Here is a 21,664-nt window from a genome sequence, read left to right on the forward strand (position 1 = left end):
CACAGAAGTTCTTTGTGTGTCTAAATGCCTGGCAATTTTTACATTGTCGAATAAGTTTAGAATTCCTAATAGGCTCGATGAGAACAACGGTGTGAAGAATGTGTTTGATTTCACAAATTTTCTTGATGTCTTCATTAGAATCAAAAGTAGCTAAAAACATGTTTAAAGGTTCTCGTGTTTTCCACTTGAGTTTATTTACGACGTTCATGACATGTAAACCTTGTTCTTTTAAATCAGCGATAATATCACTAGTGCTGCACGAATGGTGGAGATTTTTAATCATAACCTTTATTGGACGCGTTTGTTTGTCTTCAAAGGAATACCATGAAGCTCCCGACGCAGACAACATTTTTGTAACTGATCTGTAGTTATCACTTGATGTAACGCTTATTTTATGGATGTCGTTATTTAATAGTTTAAATACAAAGGAACTTTTAGTATTATCTTTAAATAGGTTATTTAGTTCTTTATAATTAGATATATTCGAAATCATAATAGGTGGAGGTCGCGGTTCATATTTTGGTTTTTCATTTTTAACTGTGTGGTTTTCACCGTTCGAAGAAAAAGTATTTTCTTTTAAAATCACTTCTGGTGAAGCTACGGCCTTACGCTTTTTGCTAGGCCTTTCATTTTTCTTTAAAATCCAGTCTGTTTCCAGAGCTAGTTCTTCTTCATCAGTTTCGTATTGAGATTGACTATAATTAGGCACAAGTGGGCGATTATTTTGTTCTTTAAGCTTTTGATTTTCAATTTTTAATTGTTCGCATAATTGTTCTAATTCTCTTAATTTTTGTTTCAATTCATCTATTTCGGAAACTAATTTTTTCGGTTGATTTGTTGGTATTTCCTGACCCCCTCCAGGAGCGGGGTTCGAAGCATAATCCAGCTATATACTATATGTCTATTGTATAAGGGATTATTCTTAGGTAATGGTGAGTTAGTTAGCCAATGGTTAGTAAAAATAAATAAATAAATATATATGTGGCAACTACCAGATGAAACGTTCACTAATTTCGGTGTATACTTTTAGGCTAGCCTAGTACAGGTAAAAAGCTTAACTTAAAGAACGCAAGTAAAAGTTGGTTCTAGTATTGGATAACAATAAAGCTTATACTATGGTAGTGACTTTTCCAAATTCCTTTTTGCTGGTCAAAGTCCAATAAGAAAAGAAAGAAAAAATGGTAATAGGTTGCCTTATATCTCCTGAGAAACTTTTAGCAGGTGCAACAGCCTATCCACTCAATCTCCTCACCGCACTTCAACTTCCAGTCGATCTCCGTGAAAAGCACTTTCGTATACAAACAAGTTGTTTATTTTAATTATTGTAAATATTTAAAATTATTGAATTTATTTCTTTCACACTTTATTTTTCTCCACTTCGCACCAGGGTTGTGCAGGTGTTCTCCCAATATGCACTTTGCATATATTTTTATACCCTGAACAGGGTATATTAAGTTTGTCACGAAGTTTGTAACGCCCAGAAGGAATCGTCGGAGACCCAATAAAGTAAATATACAAATGATCAGAATGTCGAGCTGAGTCGATTTAGCCATGTCCGTCTGTCTGTCTGTCGGACCGTCTGTCTGTATATATACGAACTAGTCTCTCAGTTTTTAAGATATCTTTTTGAAATTTTGCAAACGTCATTTTCTCTTCAAGAAGCTGCTCATTTGTCGGAACGGCCGATATCGGGCCACTATAACATATAGCTGCCATACAAACTGAACGATCAGAATCAAATGCTTGTATAGAAAACTTTCACATTTGACAAGATATATTCACGAAATTTGGTATATGTGTTTTCCTAATGCAAATATTCAGGAAATTTGGTATATGTTATTTTTTAAGGCAGCAATGTAATCTCCGAAGAAATTGTTCAGATCGGATAACTATAGCATATAGCTGCCATACAAACTGAACGATCGGAATCAAGTTCTTGTATGGACAACTTTCACATTTGACAAGATATATTCACGAAATTTGGTATATGTTATTTTTTAAGGCAACAATGTAATCTCTAAAAAACTTGTTTAGAACGGATTACTGTAGCATATAGCTTCCATACAAACTGAACAAATAGTTACTAACAGAAATGCACATATGAAGGGTATTTAGCTTCGGTGCAACCGAAGTTAACGTTTTTTCTTGTTTTGTTTTATGTATATTTGCCTCAGTTCTTTTTTATCCAATTGAACCTCTTTTTTTTCTGTTGTTAGTTATTATGTTTCGCACTGCACTTTAGTTGATGTTTTAGTATATACGTACATATGTATGTATGTTTATTTTGAATTTTGTACCTCACTTTTTGTCACCACTTTTATGTTTATTTTGATTTTAGTTTTTCCAATAGTGCCTTTCTGTAAGGCTCGAAGGACCATGATTAAATGATACACATTTTATTTAGATCACAAACCATGCTTTAGTTAAAAAGAAGATGTCTGTATACACTTTGTTTTCATAACAATTTTATTTAGAACAATAAATTGATATTTTATACAGTGATTAAATATTTGATAAAGTTATTAAACTAAATATCGGCGATACTCCAACGGCGAAGATGGTTTGCCGGTGTTGGCGATCGAGTTGAACGGTGCTACCTGCATCGCGCAGGATTGAGATGGTGTCACAAAACTAATGTATGTATGTATATGTATATAACGAATGTAGGCCGGTGGCTGCTGATTAATCGATGACTTGAAGTAACGTGGACGACTCGAATTAACCGTAGAGGAGTGTGAGGTGTTATCGCGGCGCAGCGTATAAGCGAAAGAATGGTTTAGAACGAATTGTGTCTGCTTTCCCGTTGCCAATCCTTTTTGTTGAGTGGGTTGGTGTACAGATGTGTTGAGGTTTGCTGTAGTGTCATCAGCTGTTGTTAATTGCGTTGTTGTATTAGGATGCGCCAGTTTTACCGGGTAGAGGTGGTGGATGCTTAACTCATTTAAACACTGCAAAGCAGGAACCAATTTGTAATCCCGACATTTCTATTAAATATAGAGTCTAGGCTGAAACTAATAAAGCAATGATCAAGGAGCCTGTGGCTCCTTGTCTTTAATCCAACGATGCCGCTGCTATATAGCTATTGCTGGATTAGGGCAACGTCGGCTTTGTCCATTTCTAGACGAAGCAAGAGAGCGAAGGAGGTCGCCTTGCAGATTATTACGGATTAAGCAACTGCCAATCTGCTTCTCGGGGCTACCGCGATCGAGGAGATAAAGTCGATATCCAATTTTGATTAGTGCTCCTCTTCCTTCTCTCCCATTGGAGGCATCCGATCTGGTATCCTCGGGAACCACCATCATGAAGACGTTGCTTTTGGTCCCCTTTACGACACTTAAAGATGCGAGGGACTCTCTGTTTAAGAGTATCACCCTGACAATCTCCAAAAAAACGGCGGACCCTCACTTCTTCGCCGGAGATAGCTTCGCCTTCCCTACTTCGACCGTACACCCCAAGCTATACTGAATTGGCAAGTTTAGCTATTCTCCTATTCTACCTATTGCGACCTCTGGTGCTTCATCAAGGGTTGTTGCTCGATTAACCGCACTTTTCTATCTTTTTCGCCGCCCTAATGTGCTGTTAGCCGGCCGAGCTATTCAAACACGGCGGCGAAGAACTCATAAGAAGCATACATCAGTTACTTTATAAAATATGGTCGGACGGAATCATGCTCAACGATTGGAATTTTAGTGTGTTCTGCCCAATCCACAAAAAGGGAGACCCCACAATCTGCGCCAACTACGTTGCGATAAGTCTCTTTAACATCGCGTATAAGGTTCTATCGAGCGTATTGTGTGAAAGATTAAAGACCACCGTCAACAATCTGATTGGACCTTTTCAGTGTGGCTTTTGGCCTGTCAAATCAACAACTCACCAGATATTCACCATGCGCCAAGTCTTGGAAAAGACTCGTTAAAAGATAATCGGTACACACCACCTCTTCGTCGATTTCAAAGCTACTTTTGACAGCACGAAGAGGGACTGCCTTTATGCCGCGATGTCTGAATTTGATATCCCCTCAAAACTATTACGGCTATGTAAACTGACGTTGAGCAACACTAAAAGCTCCGTCAGAATCGGGATGGACCTCTTTGAGCCGTTCGTTACCAAACGAGGTTTCAGACAGGGCGAATCCCTTTCATATGACTTTTTCAACCTACTTCGGGGGAAAATAATTCGAGCTACAGAGCTATAGGGGTGTACAGCTGCTGTCGTACGCCGATGATATTGATATCATTGGCCTCAACACCCGCGCTGTTACTTCTGCTTTGTCCAGAATGGATAAGACAGCGAAGCAAATGGGTCTAGCGGTGTCATCAAACAAACGTCGTCGCACTCGTCACTAGGCTGCCACGTCATTGTTGACAGTCATAACTTTGAAGTCGTAGATAATTTCGTCTGTCTTGGAACCAGCATCAAACCCAACAACTATGCCAGCCTTGAAATCTAACACCGGATATCTCTTTCCAACAGATGCTACTTTGGCACGCAATTGAGAAGTAAAGTCCTCTCTCGACGAACAAAAACCAAACTCTATAAGTCACTCATTATTCCCGTCCTGCCATATGGTGCAGAGGCATGGACGATGACAACATCTGATGAGTCGACGTTACCACCTTGCGAAAAGAAAAAAACGACTGGCGCGCTACTGTTAACTTGATTATAATCGCGTACGCAGTTTCTACGCTAGTAAAGAAGAAGAGAATGTGCTGTTCTACTGTTCTAAGTCTTTTCTGTCAACAGAAGGCCTGACTTCAACTATTTATCCGCCGTCATATCCTTCCTCACGAGTGCCTCCCATGAGCTAAATAAAGATTACTTTACTACTGCTCTATGTAGATTTCTAAGCCACCCTTTTTGGAGGAAGATTTCGTTAACCTAGGTAATGGTGTCCCACCCAAAAGACTGACCAGATTTGCTGAGGTCGCTTCTCCACTTCCCGGGAAGGAGTGGCTTTAAATGGCACAACTTTGTCTCAATTACGAGGCCGAGGTTAGAGTTGACGTACGCTCTTATAAGAAAGCATCGAGCTGAGAAATAGGGAATCTAAAATTTAGTTGCATAGAAATATATAATATATAGAAATACACCTGGTTTAAATCCAATTTTTCATGTTTATAACGTAAGCTATCTACTATACTTACACATCTATTTTATTTCGAGAATTGTCCTTTTAAATTAAAGTACTATAATTCTGATTTTAATGCTTTCTATTATTTAAAGTTCACTTACAAATATTAACTAAATTAAATATTAAAATTTTTCTTCAGCCCTTTCCAGCATTCAAAATACTGTTCATCCAATTTTTGACATGTTTTTTCTGCCCACTTAGTTATTCTTAGGTTCAGCGATGATTCGAACATAAAAGCCTGTAAAACAAAAAAAGATAATAATGACATGTAAGGTAACACTGAAATTTTAATATAAGAATATTAAGACAACAGTTTTTCGTATTTTTTGAAGTAATGATTATATAGCTAATATCTAATATTTTGATAGATATTGTTGTTACTAGTACACATTTAGTTTTCCAGTTATGTTTAGGGTTACCATTTTCGTGCATACAGTCACGACATGATTCCCACTCTCAGATTTCTTACCGAAAAATTATGCAAAAAGTTTGAAGGTTTTATTGGAATCAAATCAAGAATTACAGTCTACAAATAGTCCTGTTTACTTAATGAAAATCTCGCTTCCGTATCAAAAAGAATGATCACCAAATATCCGGATATCAATACAGTCTACCTTTGATGTGAATCAGAGGGTGAAACATCCATAGCTGTTATGTTTTCTCAAAATAAGCTCGGTGTTTTTATACGAGATCAGTTTAGAAATGATAAAGCAATTTGTCAAAGCGTTGGTCTTGGAATTATATTATTTTATTTCCGAATTTCGTATGACAAAGTTGAATGAAACATACATATTATATCAGAGTTACAACTTTTCCGGAAATTGAAGCTTAGGAAACTTTTGTGTTGACAGTCTAAAATTTCCTAGGAAACCTTTAAGTACCAAAATCTGCTGACAAAATGGAGCTATCTCTAGAAACAAATTTGTCTGTCAAGTAAAACTATTTCCGTAATAATCTGGAGAAATTTTATAATAAGGAACAGGATGAAGAATGGAGTCATGTGCCGAATTTCACCCAAGTGAGGAAAATTCTCTGATCGCCAATCACTTGGGAGTGGCCAGAAATGATTCTTTTACATATACATAGCTCAAGCAGCTTACGACTTCCGGTCTTATACCAAGTAACCTCGGGTTAGCTAAAAACATCCGCTTAAAAGCAAGCTAAAGTGAGAAGGCGAACCATCCATCGCCACGTAAAAAACACCCTTAAAAAAAACAATAACGCAACAGTTAACAGCTTTGGATGAGAGACCCCCCTCTTGATGACGACCATGGCAAACGCATTAAGGTAGTATTCTGGTAACTTATGCATATTTTCATCCCTGAAGTAATGCAAAAGCGGTCCCAGGGTGGGCGACGGTTCCTTAGAGGAGGGGTTTTTAGAGACCTGCAAGTGGCACATACCGCTGCTGTGACGATAGCACCGATGATGCGGAAGGCATTTTCCACCCCCTCACCCGCAAAATAAAAAAATTCTTATTTTCATGACTTCTTTGGAGAGTGGTTTTTTATAGAAAAATAAAAATGAATTTTTTCGAATATTTGGAGTGTTTTTATTTACATATTGAAAATATAAAAAAAAAATTATTTGAAAAAATTTAATACTTTATTACTATTAATATTGTCACTCGAAGTTGGAACCTCATAAATGTACACGTGGGTGGCCCGGCGAATTTGACTCTTGATGTTATCTGAAATCAAATATTCTTGATTATTCTTAATCTATAGACATGTGATTCTGGTTGGAACTACTGAAGTTAAAATTCAAGAGTAAATAACAAAATGGTGGATTTCGAAAAAAAAGTCATTTTATTTTTGCAAAGAAAGGGTTGTAAAATAAAAAAGTTAGGGGTGAAAAAAGCTCTCGTTAGTATCAACGAGAACTATAAGTGTGCAGAATGGCCTGTTAAAATTTGAAAGCAATCGGTTTTGTAGAAAAAAAGTTAGGACCCGGGCCGACCAGAAAAACAATGTTTTGAGAAAAACACGTTTAAAGTTCAACAACTCCGAAAGAGAGGACTCCGAGGCGCTCTAGGAAACTCGTTATAACTCCGGAAATATTTCGAATTTCTATCTGAAATTTTCACAGTCTATTCTCAAGATATTGTACTTTCAAGTTAAGCAAAAAAGAAATTTTCGATTTTTTGGCCCAAGTTACCAGACTACTACCTTAAAGATTAAAATTTGAGGGCATGTACCCGGAATGTCCGATCCCTTATCGGGAAGATGCTAGTGCCCAACTGGTTGATGTTCTCGTGAAAATGGAGGCTGGCATCACCGGCGTACAATGTGTGCGATGAACGGAACAACAACTGAGATGAGTATATCTTTGTAGCATTTACTACATTAGCCTAAAAAAGAAGCGCAAAATTGGTGTGGGATTCGTTGTGGGAGAGAGACTCCGTCGCCGAGTCCTGGAATTCACCCAAGTGGATGAACGTCTAGCCACAATCCGCATCAAAGCAAAGTTCTTCAACATATCGCATATTTGTGCCCACGCTCCGAAGGAAGAGATGGACGTCTAGCCTTCTCCTTCTCTTCCTTTGGAGCGTGGGCACAAATATGCGATATGTTGAAGAACTTTGCTTTGATGCGGATTGTGGCTAGACGTCCATCTCTTCCTTCGGAGCGGGGGCACAAATATGCGAGAATGAGAATGCATCTTTGGTTCTAAGGGCGCTTGCAGCGCACCTATGCCAGCTGCTCCGTCCACATTGTCCAAATCGTCTTTGGCGACTTAAACGCCAGGGTGGGCAAAGAAGGTGTCTTTGGCACAACGGTCGGGAAATTTAGCCTCCATGAGGAAACATTCTCAAATGGGTTGAGGCACCTGCCTCTGTGCAGCAAAAAACGCACTTCAACAAACACAAGGAAGGTTCGATGTCAATAAGCTGCAGTAACAACAAACAGCGGAACGATTTTCTACTCGAATTGCACCCCTGCTTCTTGAGAGTACTCGTCAATAACTCGGTATATAGGAACTTGCATTACACAAATTTTAGTTATTTCGTTTAATGTTTTATGATTTTTTAAAGTACAATTAAAATAAAGATTTAGTCATAAACGAAAGTACATCTTAAAAAACATTGATAGTTTCATGCATAAATATAACCGGTCTTATACCTAGCGCAACAAAACCGCTGTAGACCAGTATTACTTTCGTATACACATTATAATACTTAGTATTGTATATATAATATAATATAATACTCGTAGTCATCGCCATATTTATATTTTTATAGAAATCGCCGACGTAATGAAGATTAGTGTTATTAAAATTGAAACCATTCTTTAATAGCTCTGAAGGTATACATATATCGTAAGGTACAAGGCTCGCCAAAATTTACTACTGTGAAGGAACTGAGGAACTGTGACTTTGTAAGGGAGCACGAAAGTTTTCCTTATCTTTAAACACTAATATTTTAACAACTTGTTCTAAAAGAGTATAATAGTTCAGTTCACTTAACGGCTTTTTGTATCTCCTAGAAATAATCGAGATAGATAGAGAGTGTTGACAAAAGGACCAGAAGAAGCTCGGAATTGTAGATGAGTAAAATCGGACCATTGTCGCGCACACAAGACGCTGTGAATCGAAAACTTAAAAAATGTTATAATCAAGCCGCCATTGATCTATGCAAATTTCGATAGTATAAAATCTTCAGTTACACCCGAGCTTAAAACCACTTGTCTAGTTTAATTCATTATTTCCTTAAACAAGTTCGCGCTTCTTTTTTTTATATATATGTATATGATTACTATTAAAAAAATATGTTTGGTCTTAAAATATTCCTTAAATAACCTATGACACAAAATGCAGGGCATATTTTCATTAGCCACAGGAATGTACATATATAGTACAAAGTGATTCGGTTACTGTCTTGACAACGACTAATCGATACAACCAAAGTACAGTCATTCCCGGTTATTTGCCACAACCTTTGTGTGTGTTATTATTATCACCAACAAGAGCGCACAACAACAGCATAACTCTTTGATGGGTGACATTCGGAAGGTGATGCGTAAAACACTGAAAAGTAAGGTCGTATACCAACAACGATATTTTACCTTTTGTAAAAGGAAATGCACTTTATTCAACAAATAAGTTGTTGCTGCACCAACTTGGAAAAGCAGCGAAACATACAATAAGCAGCAATATATACAAGTATGCTTTAGCTTAGTTAGGGTAGATGTAATGTTAACGTGAAGGTATTAACACCAGAAATGAATAATTGTAAATTAAATAAATACGTTTTTAACTGGCGCCCAACGTGGGGCCAAGGACTTGCAAAAAGAACATAGGAATTCTGAAGTACCAAGGACCTGCGAAAGAAATTAGGAATTCTAAAGGATCTAACTTCCAATTGAAATAAATCAAAGCTTTCCGTAAAATTCCCTTGTGTAATTAAAATTTTTGTTCGGAAAAAAGGTTGGCGTTCAATGAAATAACCTTAAAAAAGAACATGTGTTAAATATAGTGTTACATAAGGAATATCATTTTTGATATTTGAATTAATTTAGTGCCAATCATAAAACTGACAAAAATAGTATATTAATAATTAAATACAAATTATTAAAAATAACAAAAACAAGATCTTCGACTTCGTACTTATAGTTCCCTTAAATAATTTCAAGAATTAGAAACGAAACTTACTAAATTTTCTTTACCAGGCCTTTTGGAATAATTTATAGATAGACATAACGTCTTTGAATAGAGAGCAAATAGAAGAAATTTTAATAAAGCCAATGAAAATTTAATCACGCGGCGTTGAAGAACATTTACCCATTTCATTTAATCCATTAGTAGCAAAAAACAACGCAAGTTTAGATCTAATAAAATCCCTGCTGTTTAAATGAGTTAAGCATCCACCCACTCTACCCGATAAAACTGGCGCATCCTAATAAAACAGCGAAACTCACCACAGAATGCTACTGCAACGCAAAACCAATAACTCACCACACCTATACCAACCCAACCAACAAAAGGAATGGACAATGGGGAAGCTGACACATTCGTTTACGCAATTCGTCAGATACACTTCGCACATCTTTATTCGCTTACACACTGCGCCGCGTCGACCTACAAATCCGCCAGATCTCAATACCATTCGACCGCAGAGTTCTCACGCGCTACAAATAAACTTCGTTTTTCCAACCAGTTCCTGCCAGCATCAATTACACCTTCCGAATTTATTTAGATATATTTAAACATTTCATTATATTTTAAATATATCAACCATTAAAGCAAATTGTTAGCGAAATTACCCGGACATTTTTGTTTTGCATTTTTGATCGTGGGTGGAAAGAGTTGGAATACCCTAACAAACTGAGGGGTTTATTCACCTGCCTTACTTTAGCGGAGATTCTGTTTCTTATCCCGCTTGGCGAACTGCAGCTGAAGGTTAGGAAAAATATTACATTGCTGGTATTTTCCGAAACAAAATTATTGGTTCCGCAAATACCACACTTGCGTCTTTTAATACAGTGCTTAATTTCAAGACTATTTTAGGTAAACTACAAGTAGATCAGGAATATGCCGATAAAAAGCCTCTTTATCTTTTGGAGAACGAACTAAGTATCCTTAAACAAATCATAATGTATAACAGAAATAAAGATATTACTTCCACTTTAAATGAGCGCGCTAGAGGAAGTGCCTTACGCGTCTTCATATCAAGACTTCGACGTCCATTATACAATATTCTTTTTTCCTCCTAACCCAAAAACATTCTAACTGCTCTTGCAGTGGCTTAGGAGCTGAATCATGGAAGAAGCCGGTAACGTCTCAATTTAAACAGATAGATTACAATAATGGACCGCATGAGGTATTAGCTTCAATTCAAATCCTATAAAACCAACCCCAATGGAATTCGGTAGAAGTACAAGTTATTACCGAGAGCCTAATAGTATTCCGAAACTATCCACTGAGCAGACTCAACCTACACCCAAGCACATTCCTAAACCAAATCATCCGAATCAGAATATGTAAACAACCTATAAACGAAATCGCGAACAGTTCATTTATGATCGTGCACCCTTTCACAAACTGCAGAAGGTAAATTTTATGACAGAAAAATTAGAACCCTTTCAAAACGTTTAAGAAAATTTCAGTCAGAATATCAATTTTGAAAATGAATTACAACAATTCTGCAGATTACCCTTGGGGTTAAAAAATGAAATATTGTCACGCTTACGTCGACTATACAATTATCTATTGTTCATATGAACCATCACATTTAAAGCACATCAACCACATACTTCAAACTCTTGAGAACGCAGAAATGAGAGTCTCGCCTGAAAAATCGAACTTTTTAATACGCTTTTATTAGCTTCACTTGTATGTATGTATGTTTGTTTGTAACTTTTTTAGTGGTACTGAAACCTAGAAGATTTGAAGACACTGTAGGAAGTCGATAGAAAATTTAAGCAGCTCACCAAAAAGATGCGCTTAAAAGTACAAAACATCTATATAAAACTAGTTTTGGTGACATTTGAATAGCATATGTAAGTACTGAAATATATGCATATCCTTAAAGAAAGTATACTTTATATAGATTAATGTATATATAACCGCGCACCAGAAGAAATAATATCAAATAATGCAGAACATGTGACTTTTAACTAATAAAAAAATTAATACTTATAATAGAATTTTTGTAGTAAAAAAAAATTCAGATACTAGTAACAGTGAAGCTTTAGAAGAAATGATTCGATTAAGAAGTAATAATACGTAAAGTCATCAATAGAACTTGGTCGCAAATAATATAACAATTAGTCAATGAAAGGTTACGAGTAGATATTAAATGCTGCCTAATTATCGATTTACTTAACCAATACTACATGTCATAGTTCATATTTTAACAAATTTGGGGTATAGTAGTTCTTTGTATAAACTAACAATAATAATGAAGGAAAAATTCCTGCATTGTGAGAAAAGCGTGGGGTGCCTTGTGACATATTTTTCATATATTTTCACAGTAATGCAGGAATTTTTCCTTAATTATTATTGTTAGTTTATACAAAGAACTATTTTTCATAGTCAAGCCTTTGACAGCTTACCTTCGCGGAGAAAACGGACAAATACTTTCATGTTATTCAAGAAATGTGAAAGTTGACTTTAGCTTTTGAACGAATAAAAACAATAATATTAGCTTCAGAGGATGTTTTAGTTCAATAAACAAATTATGATCAACCTTTCAAGCTTACAACAGATGCCTCTTCTACTGCTTTAGGTGCAGTTTTGTCTCAAAAAGGTCGTCAAATTACCATGATTTCACGAACACTCTCAGCTACCGCACAAAATTATGCTACGAACGAACGAGAGCTACTTGCGATTGTATGGGCATTGAAAAGGCTTCGTCATTATTTGCATGGAATGAAAAATATAAACATTTTTACCCACCATCAGCCGCTCATATTCGCAATGTCTGAAAAAAACCCAAATGCAAAAATGAAAAGATGGCAAGCGTTCATTGAAAAACTTGCGCCAAGTTTTCATTTTAAGGAGTCAGTAGGGTTATTTCGCCTGTTTTTTTGAATTTTTTTTTCATAGAAATTTTTATTCTATGTACAATAGAACTTTTTTCGCATATCATATATACTTCGTGGTGTGTATGAATAAATTTTTTCGGCATTTTTTGATGACATCTGTCGGAGGAATGCAATACGTTTTTTCACTAGCGGACGTGATTTCTCATGTTTGGATCATCTGGAACACAAAAACCCAATTCAATCTTAAAAAGTACGTGAGTGGTTATCGTCCCCACTAGAATCATGAAAAAATGTTTATAAATAAAAAAGTAATGAATGTTTTATTTTTTTTTTAATTTTTCCCCATTTGTTTTCACATAAATTTTGTCAAAACATTGTCAATAAATTATAAAAACGATAGTCAGGCGTTTTGCGAACATCAAAAACAAAAAATTAAGCCTCGTGGCTGTTTTTTGGGGAGATTTACTAGATCGCATTAACGCCACAAGTAAAAAACTTCAGAGTGTGGAAATTGACATTACCATTGTCATAGAACTGTACGAGGCTTTAATACATTTTGTTGGCGAAACAAGAGAGAATTTCTATGATTTCGAAAAAAAAGCGAAAAAACTGTCCTTTGTACAGGAATACGAAAAAGATTTCCGACGCAATCGAAAGCGTAAGCTGCTTCCTGGCGAGACAAATACAAGAGAAGATATGCAACAAAAAAATGGCGGTTAAAATTTTAGAATAAATACTTTTTTAGTAGTAATTGATACATTGTCAGAAGAACTGAAAAGACGTCGGGATGCTTATAAATTACTCTGCAATAAATTTTACTTTATTACCAGCCTGACGAATATAAACATCTCAGAAGTCGAAGATAAGGCCAAGGCATTGCAAATGGTTTATTCTACTTACTTAGAAGATAATTTTACAGAAGAATGTCTTCATTTTCGTTCTCACTGCAGCATAAAAAATGAGGAGCGAAAGAGTGCAGTCAGTTTGATGAAATGGTTACGAACCGAAGGTCTTCAAACCATTTATCCAAACGTAGATATTGCTCTTCGTGTGTGTGTGTACACCTGCCAGTAACTATACTGGAGAAAGATCGTTTTCTTGTTTGCGGAGAGTGAAAAACTATTTACGCACAACAATGACGGAGCAGAGGTTAAAGGATCTTGCTTTGCTTAACATAGAAGCTGATTTTTTAAGCAAATTAAGTGCAGATGAGTTTTGTAACACATTGAACGAGTAAAACAATTTTATTAAAAACAAAACCTAAAACCATTTTTAAATGTTTTACTCGTATTTAAATGTCCAATCATCCCTGAAATGTCGGAAAATATTATAAACTAGCTTTATCTGCTAGTGTTTAGTTAAACAATTTTCTGAATCAATTAAAAGTAGGAATAAAGTAAAACATGGATTATGACTTTAGTCTATAATGATGGGTGCTGAGAAAGGCGCGGCACATGGCCTGGGGCCTAGAGCGGCTAGGATTGCAAATCCGCCACTGAATACGCCCTATAAGAAGCCTTATTAGTGTTTAATAACACTAAAGTCATTGTCTCTGACAACGAAAAAGCTCTTCAATCTAATGCAATTCAAGTTATGCATAAAGATACCTTTTCTATGGACCAGTTCTTCATTCCTAGTCTTCACAACGAAAGTAATGGCCAGGTAGAAAGGTTGCAGTCCGCGATGTTGGCAATCGCGCGCTGTATGAAAGAACAGCAAAAAATGTACTTTGTTATTTTATCAACTCACAAATACAATTGCAGTTTTCATTCCGTTATCAATGCTAGACTAACCGACCTCTTTCACAACTGTGAAGAAGAAAAATTAAAGTTCATGAATGAAATATTATCTGAAACTCAAGAAAAAGCTCTGCAAAGAGACAATCAAGGGAAAACTACTGAACGTATGTCTGTGGTGAAAGGTTTTCATACGCCGAAACAAAAGCCTTGGAAATAGATTTGATAAGTTTATTGAAAAGATAGTCGAAAAAGATCCTGGCACCACAGCTCTAATTAATTATTGTTTACATCAATTTGAATTTGTTTTTTTTTGTTTTTTTTGTTTTTTGGGAAACTCATATTACATTAACTATTAATTGCATATAGTAAAAAACCGTTGAAAGTTTTGTAAAGCTTAAGCCAAGCAATCAAACAACTAAACAATTTGTCACCTCTTCAACATATGTGCCTAAATGAGCTTCTGACCCCCCTCACAATATAACACAACTACACCATATACTTACATCATCCACACATCATACTCAACACACCTGCACGAACTTGGTGTATCCAGAGTTAGTGACGTGATCAGGATCAGGTACGATAGGAAATAATCCTAAAGTAGTTCCTAAGCGCGTGGAAACACACACAGTGTCCACATCAGCTCAAGATAATCAAAAAACTGAGCATAATAAAGCTACATTAGCGGTGAGTGTTAAAACACTTAATAAATACTTATTTATTTGGGAGAAGGTTCGTACAAAAGGGAAATCGCGAAGAGCGCATTTTCTTAGCTCTCCCTTTTGATACCTGTTTAGATCCCACAATCCACAAACCACGCAAAGAGAAAATCCTGGGCATTTCACGCTGAGGAATTCTCGAGCAACAGCTACACTAGCGGACTGCTATAGGAAAAGCTGAGAAATGTCAGCTAAACCTAAAGCAGCACATGCCATCTCTGGCAACAAGGAGGATTGTAGCCCGTTTACAAGGAGTAACAAGACCGCCCGATCGCCTGATCGACAAAGCGTCCAGACACTTAAAGTTGCTACACCAACTTTACAAGAGGTGATCCCATCAAATACGGCCTCGCACGATGTGACTCCATCAAATGACATCTCAATGGCAACTAATAAAGCCAGCGCAGCCGACCTGCCAACACAAGGCACCACTAGAAACGAAAATGCAAAATGCGAGCGAAGGAGAGTGCGCGCTTGCGGGTCTAGGCATACTAATTGAAGAGTTAATCGCGCTCACCCATGGCCAAAAACAAAGGCATGTAAATCACCATATGCGAAACATAATTGACAAAATTTCGCAATTGCAAAAACAAGCAGTAGCAGAGGCTAGAGAGTCGGCAATCCACACGACCGCCCAGACAAAAAGACGTCGCATTACACTCAGCGAAGAACCAATGGCAGAGGAGCAGACTCAACAACAAAGCAAACGATCTTGTGTCAATTCGCCAATAACTCGAGCAAGAGCAAGCCTAATTGGTCAGTTCAAACAATCAGAAATAACAAATACTACGCAAATGTTTGAAGCCACTGCAAAGTCGCCAGCAATAAAACAATTAGGCACGCAACCAACGAAAGGGTCCATTAATAAAGCAACAACAATAAAACCAATGGAGGGACAGAGGAATATAGCAGCTAAGATAGGCAACCAGAAGACAGCAAAATTGCCAAAAGCAAAACCCCAAGCGATTTTAATATCAAAAAATGGGGACCTTTCCTATGCGGAGATGCTATGGAAAATCAAGTCCGACTCAACGCTCAGCGGATTCGCAAATATCGTGACAAAGATGGTGAAATGTTGCTACAATTGAGCGGAGCAGTGATTCCAACCGACTCTAAGGAGACCATGAAAAAATGTCTTGGGGATCAAACCCACGTTAAACTTCTGACCCAGGAGATTCTACTGGAGTGCAAAGACCTTGATGAAGTCACAAACAAGGAAGAAGTCTATTATGCTCTACAGAGAGAATTAGGAAACCCGGAACTGACGATCTCGTCAATCAAGAGCTTAAGAAAGTCTTATGGAGACACCCAAACAGCACTTATTAAACTCCCGGTTGAAGCAGCTAGACAGCTTCTAGTGACTAGAAAGCTGAAAGTTGGATGGGTAAGCTGCCGTATACGAGAATATAGGCAACCTCGATGCTTTAAATGTATCGACTACGGACACACTGCAAAAACCTGTACCAATGAGGACAGGTCCAGACTCTGCAGGAGATGTGGCGAAGGGGAGCACCAGGCAAAGGGCCGCAATAACAAACCAAAATGCTTGCACTGCTTAAAAGCAGGTACAAAAGAAATTGAGCTCTTTACAGGAAGCGTCAGGTGCCCAATATAAAAGAAAGCAGCTCAACAGGTCACATGAGGTTCTTACAACTGAACGCAAACCATTGCCAAGCGGCACACGACTTATTAAAACAGTCAGTTGTCGAAAAGCAAATTGATGTGGTTCTGCTAAGGGAACCATACAAAATCGGACAAGGTGTAACCTGGATAAGTGACACTCGAAAGAAAGCGACTATATGGAAATGTAATCCTAATTTTTCGCAGCTGGAATCGCCTTTCTCTTCAGATGGTTTTGTTCGTACAACTATCAATAATATTAATATATACAGCTGCTACTTACCTCCTAGCCTTAGCGAAGAAGAATACAAGCGTATTATCGACAACCTAGTGGTCGATGCCAGATGCAAACCCAAAGTGATAATAGCTGGTGATTTTAATGCCTGGGCTATCGAATGGGGATGCAAACGAACCAACAGCAGAGGAAAAACCTTACTAGAAGCCTTTTCTTCTCTCGATCTGGAGGTTTTAAATGTTAACAATCAATGCACATTTAACAAAGGTGGTCGGCAATCGGTGATTGATTTAACATTTGTTCACTCGAGCTTAGTTCGCAGATCTCACTGGAAAATCAGTGACCATTACACTTTTAGCGATCACTACGCAATTATATTCGAGATAAATGCTACATACGCCCGACAGGGTTTATCGACCCAAAAAAAAAAGGAACTGGCGACTCAAAACATTCGACCCAGACCTCTTTGAAGAAGCCTTCCGACCAACTACCCTTCCCGACAACCTGTTGTCGGCTAACAAAGCTGCTCACTCGATTATGAGTAGTATTAAGAGCGCATGCGACGCTTCAATGTTCAAGCTATCTCGACGCAAACACCGCCCCCAGTATATTGGAGGAGAGAGACAATCGCAAAATTACGTAAGGAATGCCAGCAAGCAAGACGCTTGTACCAAAGGTCACGTGGTACACTCGAATTCACCACCCTCCAAAAACGCTTCAAGGACAAAAGAAAATTGCTAAAACAGGCAATTAAAAAAAGTAAGCAGGAATGTTTCCTTAAACTGTGCGACGATGTTGAAAACAACGCTTGGGGACTCGCTTATAAAAAGGTAATGTGAAAACTCCGCACTGGCGGACAAATGCCAACCTCCCCCTCAATAATTGAGAGAATAGTTACGGTACTCTTCCCTACCCGATCCCCACTCCATCACGAGATTGTGAGAGTTCCACAAATCCAGGATATACCAGCTGTTTCGAATGAAGAAGTCCGAGAAGCCTGCAAACGATTAAACCCATCTAAAGCCCCGGGACCAGACGGAATTCGGAATGTAGCGCTAAAAACGGCGATTGCTAGAAACATAGGCCCCTTTCGAACCATTTGTAATATATGCATCCAAGAAGGCCGCTTTCCCACCATTTGGAAAAGGCAATACCTGATATTACTGCCGAAACCTAATAAATCAATGTCAGATCCGTCCCACTTCCGGCCCATCTGCATGTTAGACTCCGCTGGAAAGGTTCTGGAGCGGATCATATAGAAACGGCTAAATAAGGCAATTGAAGATGCCGGTGGACTATCCCCAAACCAATTCGGATTCAGGAAGGCAAGATCCACAACTGCAGCGGTAACCTTAGTAAAGACCCTGGCTGAACGAGCTATAAGTGGGAAAAGATGGAAAGGAGGCACAATACAATACTGTATGGTTGTAACGCTGGATGTAAAGAATGCCTTTAACTCGGCATCCTGGCATAGTATATTGAGTGCACTAAAAAGCTTCTCAGTGCCTCTATACCTTTACAACATCATAGCAAGCTATTTCGAGAATAGAACATTGAGCTACAAGACAAACGAAGGCTCCAAAAAATATAAAGTCACCGGTGGAGTACCCCAAGGATCTGTACTCGGGCCGCTACTCGGGAACATCATGTACGATGGAGTACTGCGATTGAAGGTACCTAAAAACGTACACATCATTGGGTTCGCAGACGATATCGCAGTTGTGGTTATAGCAAAGCACATTCACGATATACTTACGATTACCAACAGGACAATAGCGTTAATAAGCAATTGGCTCGAAAATAACGGACTGAACCTTGCGGAGAGCAAGACCGAGGCGGTACTCATTACTGGCAGAAAAGTTCGGGAAGTTGCCACGTTCAGTACAAAGGGGGTAAGCATCACTACAAAACCTGCAATCAAATACTTGGGAATTATTCTTGATGCAAGGATGTCCTTTAAGGAACACTTAGCGTACACATGCGACAAAGCGACAAAAGTGTGCAGAGCCTTGAGCCGGTTAATGCTAAATACCCGCGGTCCAAAGCAAAATAGAAGACGACTATTAGCTGGTGTATTAAAGTCAGTCGCGCTGTACGGCGCCCAGATATGGGGAAAAGCCCTAGAAATAAAATCCTATCGCCGTGGCCTTTTTTCTATATATGCCACTTGCGCGCTGAAAGTATGCTCTGCGGATCTGCGGACTTTAGACCTCTTGGCCAAAGAAATTCAATGTCTTACAAATGACAGGTTACCACATAATACAATAAAAGAAATTGCAAGGGCAGAGACGGTGAATCACTGGCAAAAACGCTGGGAGGAAAGCGAAAATGGACGGTGGACATTCCGACTGATCCCCAACGTTGAATCATGGCTAGACAGACCGCACGGTGAGGTAGATTTCCACCTAACTCAAATCCTCACAGGACATGGCTGCTTTAAAGCTTATTTGAAAAGATTCGGACACGAAAACAACGACATATGCTATTATTGCGGAGGCGATACCGTCAAAAAGTAGAACACACATTCTTCTATTGCCCCAAATATAATCTTGAGAGGCAACACTTAAAAAATGCGTTCGGTATAGACCCAACTCCTGATAACTTGGTTAACCAAATGGTCGAATCAGTTGAGAAGTGGAAAGCTGCTTACGAAGTGGCAGCCAGGGTTACGAAATCCCAACGTGCTAGCGAACAGCAGCGGAGAAGAGAGCTGTTAAATGTAACGAACAACCACGACCCAAACACACTAACTTTGGCGTGACGGGGAGGGTTGGCGACGAACAATGTACAAGGGGGGTTATCAGACTAACAGAGGTGGGGCCAAGTAAATGCAACTTGTAACTGAATGCATTTTGACCATCACATACGTATGAGTGTCTCCCGACCATCCTTCCGACGTAATAATTGATGGTGGTAACCAAATTAAAAAAAAAACTGTGGAAAAAAATAAAAAGAAAACAAACCCCGATGGTGACAAAAGTTGAGAAAAACGAAAAAATACATATATCAAAATGCATGTACATATGCCTAACAAATAAAACAGTGAACAAAGGTGCAAAAAACAAAAGGAGAAAAGTGCGGTGAAAAAAAAAAAATTAATGATATACACATACTGTACACACATATACATATGTAAGTTAACACAACACTTGTTACTCAAGTATCGACTTACAACTTCCGGCACGTGTGACCGAAATGCACCAGAAAGTGCATGGTCAGCGTTTGCACTACCTGTTGTGCAGCATAAGATTCGTGGAAGCGAATCACGCCACTTATAATTATTAAAGTTAGAATTAAGCATAAATATTGTAATTCGGTTAAGCTAACTTCAGCCTGAATGCAGCTCCGTGAAAAATTATATTTTTTTGGTTTTCAATTAACCAAAAGATTAACTGGCGCCCGAGCTAAAAAGTTATAAATAATAGAGGAATAAAGGCCCCCTAGTAGCGTAAAGCAAACGGGAAGCAATAGTTGCTAGCCAACTCTATTCGCGAGTGTTTAAATAAGTGAAAAACAAAAGACACACAAAGTGTTATCTGTTAATTAAGAAATCTATTACAATGTGCATAAAAACGCGGAGACATTATTAATAAAATTTAAATCAAAACTAAAAACCACACGTGTAACAAATACCAAACAACTGAAGAAATGCGTGCACAAGTGAAAGAACGAACAAAGCAATAATACAAACCTAATGATGTGTGAAAACTAAAAAATATCGAAAGACCGCTTAAGAAACTAAATCTGCAAAGAGTTAAGAAAAAAACTTAGAATTACAAATTGAAGAGTGTGGTGACTTGCAACTTGCTAAGCGTAAAATACACGCAAGTTCAGGGATACAAATTATTTCATCTTTAATAAAAAATAATAATAAAAAAAAAAATTTATTAACAAACTACAAAAACAATACAAAACACAAATTAATAAAATACAATAAAAATATAAATAAAAATAAAAAGCGACCAATTAATCACGGCTGAAAAAGGCAGTAAGCGGTGTGCGTGAATTAAATATTGATGAAAATATACGTGTGTGCGTGCAACGAAATACGCCAAAGTGTAAATTAAATTTATTGCAACAAAATTTCGTGGAAGCAAAAATCAACGCATATTGCAGGCAAGGGAAAAAATCAAGGCAGATATTTAACAAGCGAATTGCAGCTCAGCAAGTGGAGATATCCGGCACAGCAGCTAATAGGAATAATACTATCGGTGGTAGCAGCGACAACAGAATCTTCAACAATCCTGTAAGTGGAAGCAGCCTATAATAACTATTTAGATATTATATTAAGAATATCAATATATCATTATATTACTAAGAATATTAAAAGTACACAAATGGCGAACCCCAATAATTTAATCCGCCCTCCAATCCTTCCCCCCAATTCGTCACCTAATATCCCTCAGACATCCCAAAATACACAATTGAGTATGGACGACTTGTCCAGGCTCATAGCTAGTATAGCTTCAGATATAGTAAAGACACAGGGACCGCAAGTGGTACATGCGGCATTACACCCAAATGCAATTGCAATCGACATTACGGACCAAACTATAGACATAGAACATAGGAATAACTTAGGCGAATTGGATAAGATACCTGACATCGTAAAATGTCTAAAAGAATTCTCTGGCAATCCAGGAGAATTCAACTCATGGAAAAAAAGCGTAGATCGAGTTTTAGCGATATATGAACCTCAAAAGGGGACACCGAAGTATTACGGAATTTTAAGTGTA

At 37.8% G+C, this 21,664-nt stretch overlaps 1 protein-coding gene across 6 annotated transcripts in view; it reads right to left on the reverse strand.

Moving 5' to 3' along the window:
* Positions 1-5,192: 5,192 nt before the first annotated feature.
* LOC126765059 (homogentisate 1,2-dioxygenase) overlaps positions 5,193-21,664 on the reverse strand; it is a 219,227-nt gene continuing 202,755 nt past the window's right edge. For all 6 annotated transcript variants that reach the window (XM_050482659.1, XM_050482662.1, XM_050482664.1 and 3 more), the window contains one exon: positions 5,193-5,369. In XM_050482659.1, coding sequence (XP_050338616.1) covers positions 5,247-5,369 — 123 coding nt within the window. In that variant the 3' untranslated portion in view covers positions 5,193-5,246. The remainder of the gene's footprint in view (positions 5,370-21,664) is intronic.

The sequence above is a fragment of the Bactrocera neohumeralis genome, unplaced genomic scaffold (genome assembly GCF_024586455.1).
Source record: "Bactrocera neohumeralis isolate Rockhampton unplaced genomic scaffold, APGP_CSIRO_Bneo_wtdbg2-racon-allhic-juicebox.fasta_v2 cluster10, whole genome shotgun sequence".
NCBI lineage: Eukaryota > Metazoa > Arthropoda > Insecta > Diptera > Tephritidae > Bactrocera > Bactrocera neohumeralis.